This window comes from Sesamum indicum, linkage group LG1 (assembly GCF_000512975.1).
Source record: "Sesamum indicum cultivar Zhongzhi No. 13 linkage group LG1, S_indicum_v1.0, whole genome shotgun sequence".
NCBI classification, from domain to species: Eukaryota; Viridiplantae; Streptophyta; class Magnoliopsida; order Lamiales; family Pedaliaceae; genus Sesamum; species Sesamum indicum.
Genome location: NC_026145.1, coordinates 9,679,392 through 9,688,911, shown reverse-complemented (window position 1 = coordinate 9,688,911; position 9,520 = coordinate 9,679,392). Strand labels below are relative to the sequence as shown.

Sequence of the window (9,520 nt, the reverse complement as noted above, 5' to 3'; positions counted from 1 at the left end):
TAAATTATAATTATATATATACAACAAATTCAGCAGATATTTTGAAGGCAGTACAGTTTCCAACTTGCGAAATAAAAAATAACACAATAGCTTAGTTCTAAAGTTTTTACTATTCTTGGAAATAATATATATATACATATGTATATATATCAGCACAAATGTGAATGCATCAAAACCTTTTTGGACCCCCTGATATAAATGTTTCAGAAATATCATCCATCCACATTTCTTGTCCTCTCTTTTTCTAACACGACCATGTTTTACGTACTTTAATTTTTTTATATATAAAAAATAATAATTCCCGGACGATAGACAAAATATATATGTGAAAGTATGAAGCGAAACATATACAAATTAATGTATCAATAAATTTATAGTGGATCGAGGATGAAAAAATAATTAGAACGTACGATAATAGAGAGTACTTATATCAGAGCATCTGAATAATTAATAAATAACTTTGGAGGAGGAGGAGTTAAGAGCACGCTAGGCCGGTGATTAAGATTAGGGTTTGAGACAATATTTACGGCCATCTGACTGGAAAGATTTGCTAAGATTTTCTCTTAACAACTTGCAAGAATTAGTGCAGGACGTATTAATGTACGCAAATAGCACATGAAATGATAGATCTGTAATAACAATAGGATTAGAGGAGACAACAATATATATATTATAAACCCTTTTGATTTGCTGAGGGTGGGCAAAAATATATCATTAAATTCTGCGCTTGAAGAAGAGACGTACATGTCCACACCAAGACTTATATGTCCTATTTATGCCAAGTTGCATCATTTGATTGATGGCCCTTTCTGTGCCACCTCTGCATTTTCTAATTGCCAGCTCTTCCATTTAATTCCCACTCTTGTATTTCAAGGGTGTTTGTGTTTGTTTGTATTCTGAGATTTCGATTGTTTTTTTGATAGTGTCGTTTTTCAAGTTACTGTCATGACCGTCCACGTATAAGGTACGGGTCTATATATGGTCACGGTCAATAATTGCTCAATAGCAACGACAACGTAAAATCATAGCAAAGGTAAGTCAAGTTGTATTTAAACTTTCGTGTTCATCAAAATCCAATTAATACTCCATAAATGTAAAATTTGCTATTAAACTCGATAAGAATAAAATAATTTAAAGCAACTCCAAAGAAATAAAGAAAAAGTGAAGTCAATATAATTAGGTTAAAATTAAAAAGAAAATAAGTGTGATGGATGAGGAAAGCTAGGTTTAGGGACATGCAAGCCTAACTTAATTGACCATTATATATGATGACAACCTAATTTTAACATAAGATCATGACCAGATTGATGATTTAAGAGAGTAATTAATGATTAGAATGTTCTTAATTAATCACAAGCTGTTGCAAAAATGGGATGCAAAAAGATAACCTTAATTTTAATTAGTCACAATTATCATTATCTAATTTAATTTAATTGAATTGATCTGCAGCCACTTCCACTAACTTTTGGCTAATCTTTATTTAATATTTATCTTTGTTTATGGATTAATAAATTAATGGAAATAGAACATTCGAGATAGAGTTTATGATGTTGATGTTAATGAAATTTGACAATATTGAGATTGACAGTGATAAGTGACTCATGCATAATTGTAAATCTAATCAAACTTTTTATTAGTAAATTATTTTTCCATCAATATGAAAGAAGTCGTTAGAGTAACCGAGATAATATCTCGATTAAAATTCTTCGATAATTAAATCAATATAACGAGCTCAAGAAATAAACATAATATCTAAAGAGCGAAAAGGAAAATTATAATAATTAATCAATCAAATAGAAAATAATTATGTAGCTAGTCTCTAGATAGTGAGGTGGGAATTACAATTATCCTTGCTGATTTTTTTTTTCAAAAAAAAAATTGAAAAAATATATTTTAAAAAATCTGAGGGTGGGAAAAGTAAATAATTCCTAGGGCATAACAATCATTAATTTTTTAAAAAAAAAATAGAAAAGTTTGTAAAATCATAATTCATAATTCAAAAAGATATTTGGCGAGATTATCATAGAAATTGATGAAAATATAAAGGAGGCTAATTAAATGGATTTATTGTTAGAAAAATATTGGGGATATTATTTTTTTTCGAAACAAAAATAAGATATTTGTAATTTATTGAAAACCTCGGGAGAGGTGGTCGTCATTTATCCTAATTAATATATTAATTAATATACAAATAATATCGAGCATTTTTGTTTGATTGCTCTTGGATATTAGTTAAATAATTGGTGTTATTAGTTAAATAATCATAATGAAAAAAGCTGTAAGATAAACGAGGACAAATACAGGTCCACGCCATCAAATGCATGGGATTATAAAAGATTAACGTTGCCATCCTTCGACATTCATATCGCCCTCTCCGACCTTACAACCCTTAAAACAAGAAGAAAGAAAGAGAAAACGAAAAAGGGTTCATAATATCATAGGAATATTATCATTTTTATACGTAAATAAATCTGAATTTTTTATCTGCCAATTCTGATATTGCTTCATATATTTTACATATGTAGTTCCCTTTTTTTGTATTTTAAGAAAAAAAGAAAGAAAGAAAGAAAAAGGTAGCCCGTATGGGATTGAATTCATCTGCTTCAAAAAAAAACTTTATTTTTAATCAAAATAATATATTGTAATTGATTTTTAATTACTATTTTCAAAATAAAACTTTATTTTTAATTACTATGTTAAGCCCAAGCGCAGAGAGAGAGAGAGAGAGAGAGAGAGCATCAAATGAAGGTTACTCACCGCCTACCGAGAAATGGACAGGTTCATGCATTCAAATTTCAACCCTTAACAATAAACCTCCATGCAAATGGAGCCCATTATGTATTTGATAACAACACACACTTATGGGTGGTAAATGGATGGGTAGGTCATGTTGGGTTTGGATTGGATCTCAGTTGATTGAATTTATATATGTATGTGTTTCATATATAAATAGATTATATTCTTAATTGAAATATTTACTTTGAACGCTAATGGTAGTGATCGACAAATATATTTTTAAGAGGAAGAATGTTGTTTCCCTAATTACCCTCCAGAGTGACTCAAACCCATGACCAAAGTCGTAGGTGCAAGGTGCTTTTGTTAACCAGCTACCTTGGCTCATCTACAACAACAAAGTTTAAGCAACTATTACATTTCTTAGACCAAGAGTCTAAAGAGAAATCCTAACTATGATTCTGGAGACATTCTCTCAACAAATCTCTTCATGCAGTGTTGCTGGTTGCCCTTGGTAAAGAGGTAAAGTTGAATCTGCAAAGAAATGAGTCGACTTATAATATGAACTTAACATAAACACCACAATGTGCAACAATTGTTGTGAAATCGCACGTCGTCTATTCAATCCCTATCGACTTGAGTGGAAAAATACCTTGATAAGAGGCTACTGGGCTGCCACATTTGCTCAAGCGGACGCCCTAGAGTGTTCAGAAAACTACATCCAAGAGTTGAAAATGTCAGAAGTCCATCTCAGTTCCCTTGTGCATATCTAGTTGATGAATCAAATTGTAGACATAGCAGGCAATCGCATTCAGAGGACTGCTCGGTTTGCCGCTTCAGGCTTCTTGTTCAATTGCAAGAAACTCCAGGTCTTCTTGCCAAATTTGAATTCAAGTTTATGATTCCCAGTAAATGTAGGATTGGAGTAGAGCATCAGAGCTTGGCATTTTACTATGGCAACAAGAAACAATTGTCATTGCAAAGAGACAGCAGCGAAAAAGGTAAGCTGACAAGACCTCAAGCTCCTCCAGGATCCCATTTATTTGAATGCTGGAACTAGAATTGGTTCCACTCCATGCTACGGCTCGCTCTGCAGTGATGAACACTAATGGTTGAGTTTCATTTGCATGATGGTGGAGTTGAATTTCACTGTTCGGTTGTACGCTTTCTACAAGCCCATCATGGTCGTCTGAAGAACCTTGGCTACTGTTACCAGGTGGAGAAGACTCACCAGAAGAAGATGCAGGCAGAGAACGGGATCCACTTTCATCAAATCCAGCAATTTCAGTGTCATTACATCTGCTCTCTGAAATTTCCATTTCGCAAACATCCTGCTCCAATTGTTGGCTAGCCACTGTGCTATCAGGCGAAGGTACATTGCTTGGTGTGCTGGAAGATTCTGTGGAGCCAACTGGACTATTGGATTCGTCTTGTTTCATCTTCTTCATGCTCGTAACAGTCTCTGTTTCTGGGAAGGCAGATGCAAGTGACCTTTTGGCGAAACGCTTCTTTGCTGGATTAGGGGGGCGTACTCCACCAGGGAAGACAAAGTTAGGTATGTCGTTCCGTTTCACATGGCATACATCAATCCACATTGATGGCTTCCAGGATGAGTATGCATATACGTCGTACATAAATTCCTCCACCGTCCTCGTTACATCAAATTGTTTGCCTTGTTGAGGACCGGTGCCTTGTTTCCTTCGCAAACCCATAAAATAACTGTGGCGAAACGGCTTTGATTTGTCCGAAAAACCGCCTGGGTGAGGATGGCACTGAACTAAACCACTCGTGTCCCTTTCTATCTGGAATTATCAAATGACACCAAGAAATCATCCAACGGAAACAGACACCAAACAAACCTTTCCAATTCTGGGAGGGCGCCGAAAAAGGAACGTTTCGACCAACCTTCAGCGTAAGCAAGCGTATTCTTGACTCGATCCAACCTTTCCAATTCAACAAGTCACCTTCATTCTTTGCTGCAATGTCTATCTGCAGATAATTTCTGTACGCTTGGAAGTAAGTGAAAGGCTGAAACAGAGTATCCCAGCTGGCCGTCTTTGCTTCCACTGCCTACATCCATAACAACAATGGAATTTAATTGAACTGCCACATAGCAAACAAGTCTGTATCCTAGAAGTAAATAAAGAAGCACAAACGAAAAACGAGGGTTCTAAAAAGCAAAATTTGGAGAAAAATACAATAATTGCAAACAAAGGAGCTTCTTTCCAGGGCACAGGTTACAGAATTAATTCCATTGGAAGACGAAGCTTTGTTGGCTAAAAGGGATTAACTGCTGCAGAAGAATAACCTGACAAATTTCATTTCCACGCTGAAATTCTTCCATCATGACCCGTAGTGTGCTTGTTGACACATTGTAGCTTGAGTTCATGCAGGGATATGCAGGAGTTATTATCGTATCGGCATGTGATCTATCCTTGTAATTTCTTCTAGGATCCCAGAAAGGAAGTCTTAAAGATCCTTCTTGAATTGGGCACAGCATCACAGGAATTGGCCACCGCCACATGTTGTAGATCCAAAAGAACTTCGACACCAATGTGCTTGGTAGAGCATTTGGGTATAGCTGGCAAACGCGAGCAACGAGCAATGCCCAATTTATACCGCCTAGGAAACCAGTAACCTGGCAAGATGAAAGGAGAAAGACTTAAACCGAGAAATGAGAATGCTCGAGAATTATGTTTATATGCATGAGTGATAGAAAAGCAAGGATTGCTGGCTTAAATTCCTCACATTTGAGTATACTCCACGCCTTTTCGCCCATAGCCTCATACATCGCAGAGTAGTCCGAGAAATGAGAATGCTCGAGAATTATGTTTATATGCATGAGTGATAGAAAAGCAAGGAGTGCTGGCTTAAATTCCTCACATTTGAGTATAATCCACGCCTTTTCGCCCATAGCCTCATACATTGCAGAGTAGTCCGAAACGTCTAAAGGAGGAAAAAAGAATGTGATGTAGAAATCATGTTAAAAAAGTACTTCAGAGATAATTGTGCGGTTCACACCTTAATATTCGGGACGAGCTGCAGTATTTGATCAGTCACCCTACAACCATTGAGACTGCGAACAGTCTGTTCATCCACATATCGCAGTATAGATTCTTGAGATATGTCCAAGTCCTGGAACCAAACAGATACCAAGACAGAAAGAATTTATAGGATATCCAAAAGCACAAGTTTCAAATTAAGACATTCAATGATTATTTGAACAACAGTAGATAGCTCAGATATAAGTTATATAGGCTCCAGTGAGGAGATCATATCCATTAGGCAGTCAAAATTTTTCAACATCAGCCGAAAACGGTTTCTAACTATTGCATCACATTCTTAAAACAAGCGCCGATTCCTGAATAAAGGCTACTACAAAGAAAAGATTCATACTTCAGGAATAACCCAGAGGGACACATTTGCATAGAGGAGATCAATGGAAACACCATCGAACTTGAATTTCATCACTGGAACATAAGCGTCGGGTACAGCATGCAACTCTTGTACTTCAGGAATCTCAGACAGCATCTTCTGAAGCCCACCAAAAAAGTCTTCCTGTATGTAATAGAGTTATTTTCTTTCTTCCATTCATCAAAGCAGCAAAATTCAATAAGCAAAGTTCACAGCTAAAAAGGGAAGTCAGCCATACATTTCGGTCGGCATACTTTGGTCCAACACATAATGTGTCAATATCAGCACCGGGTCCGTGTACCTATCAGTTTAAGTTAAGAACGAAACCTAATCATGAGAGGCATGTTTACGCAAACATTTAAAAAGTTAATCAACAATTTAAAATAAGGAAAATGAATATCAAGTGAGAAAATTCATACACCAAGGCGATAAGAGCCAAAGGTGAATATCTTTGCATTTGCGTGGCGCACTGTAGAATCACTGTGACCTTTGGCGCGGCTGACATTTTTGATCCATGTCTTGACGATCTGCATGATAATTGCATTTGAGTAACCTAGGTATCTAATTCTAGTGAAAAGATTAACAAGATTGTTTAGATTTAAAATAGATTAACCTTATTCAAGCTACCAAGGACTTCCTCCCGTCGTATGGCTTCTTCGCGACATTCACACAATGCCGCATTTCCAAGAAACTGCAACCAACATTTCTTGAAAAGTATTTAACAACATTTCTTGAAGAATTTCAAGAAGAGATGAGTAGAGAAGAAACCTTTTCCAAGTCTTGATTCATAATAACATCGATCTTGGTAGGTCCCACTGTTGAAATTGGTTGCCATATCCCAGTATTGGAAGCAATAGCCATGTTCTTTGATCCAAGTCTATCCATCCTGTTTTCACTAAAAGAACAAAAGAAAATAAAAGGGCCGCAGTTAGAAGTCTTTATACAATCAATGTAGTTGACCTTCATCTATTTATTCTATTGGAAATTATTATAAAAAGAATAAAAGATTAAGAAAATAGGGGTATTCGAAAAGTGTGACAGAATTAGGCAGAACCACATGTTGTTAATGCGGTTCTTCAACTTTTTTCAGACTATTGAAATGATTATTGTGATTGGTTTAACATCCATATTGACTTATGTTTTCCTATTTTTTATTTATGAATATTTGCAATGCATGAAATCTCTGCAAAGATTAACCCATTCTTATTGCACTCACTTGGCACTCTTATTGAGATGCTTAACCAAACACTTCATGTTGCAATTTTACAATTTGTGTAATAGTTATACAAATCTTTTACAATTAACGAATCCTTTCGTTTTAAACTAAGGCAAGAAATAGATGATAGACCAAAATTATTGCACTGACAAGTCAAAAGTTGAAACAAAATACATGCCTCTCATAAAGATTGAAGCCCCCCAAATTTAAAAAAATAAAAATAAAAAATTTCACAATAACAGAGTCTGTCACATGTACAACAAATTAAAAATATTTACATATTACACTTTTTCTCCAAAAACCAATATGAAAAGAAAAAACAAACACTAAGGCCATGTTTACTTCAGTGGATAATGGATAATATCCCTGACAATTTTAGTTAATAGTGTATTTACTAGCAGTTTGATCAGCCTGATACTAAACTAACTGGCACGGTATTGATCCACATAATTGGCTAACTGTAATCACCGATAGAAATGGCTGATTGCAAGCCAAAGTATCAAATGAGTAAAGGGTATTAATCAATAAATCACCATTGATTTTGATTACTTGAGTTGTTACGATGCTTGTTATAATCATTACAACAATAACTCAAGATCTTATGCTTGCTCACCAAATCAACCAAAGTATCAAATGGATATCGAGGCCTATGCAAACTATCGCCGGGTAAATAGAGGATAAAATAGAATAGTAGAAAATATCGCACAAGAAAGAGGTATAAAGCATAAAATCGAAAAATAAAGAATTAAACAAACCATAGTGCCCTTGAATGTGCCCCTGAATCCGATTAAACAAGAATTAAACAAATAAAGAATCCAATTACTATTAAACAAATAAAGAATCCAATTAGTATTAAACAAATAAAGAATCCAATCAGTATTAAACGAATAAAGAATCCAATTAGTATTAAACAAATAAAGAATCCCATTAGTATTAAACAAATAAAGAATCCCATTAATATTCAAGAATCCAACAACAAGAATTAAACAAATCAATGTGCCACTGAATCCGATTAGTATGATAATAGAACTTTAATCTTACATATAAACTTCTACAACAGTCATGAACTTTCGCAACTTTCACCCTTTCTTCAACTTGTTTTGGTTATAGAAAATAGATGATACTAAAAACACACCCAAACCCAAGAAAAAGAAGAGTAAGTAAAATGCAACAGAGAAAGAAGGATTACCTGGAAGCAGTACTCGTCGCCGTTCTTGTTGCCGTGAATTTGGGGCTAGGGTTCTAAGAGATGGGTTTGGGGAAGAAATGAGATAGAAAGATAGAAAGATAGAAAGATAGAAAGATAGAAAGAAAAAGGAATTTACTCCACCATTGGATTAGTTTACCTTAATTTATTTATATACTACATAAATTTGATCTTCTGCCATTCAAAATTTTGAAATTCTAGGTTTTAATTATAAATAATTAGTTATTTATGAAATACTTATTAGTTTTTTAAATAAATTATTATTACAAAAATTTAGTAAATAAATGATTTACAAACAAATATTATTCCAATGATATATATAATTTAACCACTTACAAATAAAATTATATACAAATATAAATACACACAAATAGTTAATTTTGTTCCAAAAAATAAAACCAAACATACAACACCTATTTTATATTATTTTAATTTATAATGGGTTTTTGACTTTTTGTTGTATTATTTTTATTATTATTACTACTACTATTATTATTACTATTATTATTATTATTATTACTATTTTAAATCATTAGATCGAATCATCAAATTTTTATATATAGTTGAAATTAATATATGTTTACAATCTGCAAAATTTATATATTTATAAGTGTTACTATAACATTAATGTAAGTATCATCTTACATTGTTGAACAACATGGGTTAATCGGACAATCAAAATTCAGATCAAACCGTTAAATATGATCAAACTTACAAAAAAATACATTTGGTAACGTTTTAGACTTATTGGGTATACGGATGTCGGTATATCGTACTCGAAACATAATAGTAATCATTCAAGACGATGTATTATTGAATGAGACCATGTGATTTTAAATCATACCGTTTGATATGATCTAATGCAAACAGTCTTGTATATATTTAAATTTCGTATGAATCGGGTGCCCAAATTTTAAATATCATAATCATTGATTAAATTTTTTAGTCTC

General features: G+C 33.7%; 1 protein-coding gene across 1 annotated transcript; it reads right to left on the bottom strand.

The window, feature by feature from the left end:
• Positions 2,998 to 8,688, bottom strand: LOC105160462 (nuclear poly(A) polymerase 1-like). Its single transcript, XM_011077844.2, has 12 exons — positions 8,553 to 8,688; positions 6,916 to 7,042; positions 6,761 to 6,838; positions 6,567 to 6,674; positions 6,386 to 6,448; positions 6,130 to 6,291; positions 5,755 to 5,868; positions 5,617 to 5,679; positions 5,042 to 5,371; positions 4,639 to 4,803; positions 3,386 to 4,535; positions 2,998 to 3,267 (listed from the first exon to the last, which is right to left on the bottom strand). Exons 2-11 carry the CDS (start codon positions 7,030 to 7,032, stop codon positions 3,630 to 3,632), a joined length of 2,106 nt encoding a protein of 701 aa, XP_011076146.1. The 5' UTR covers positions 7,033 to 7,042; positions 8,553 to 8,688; the 3' UTR covers positions 2,998 to 3,267; positions 3,386 to 3,629.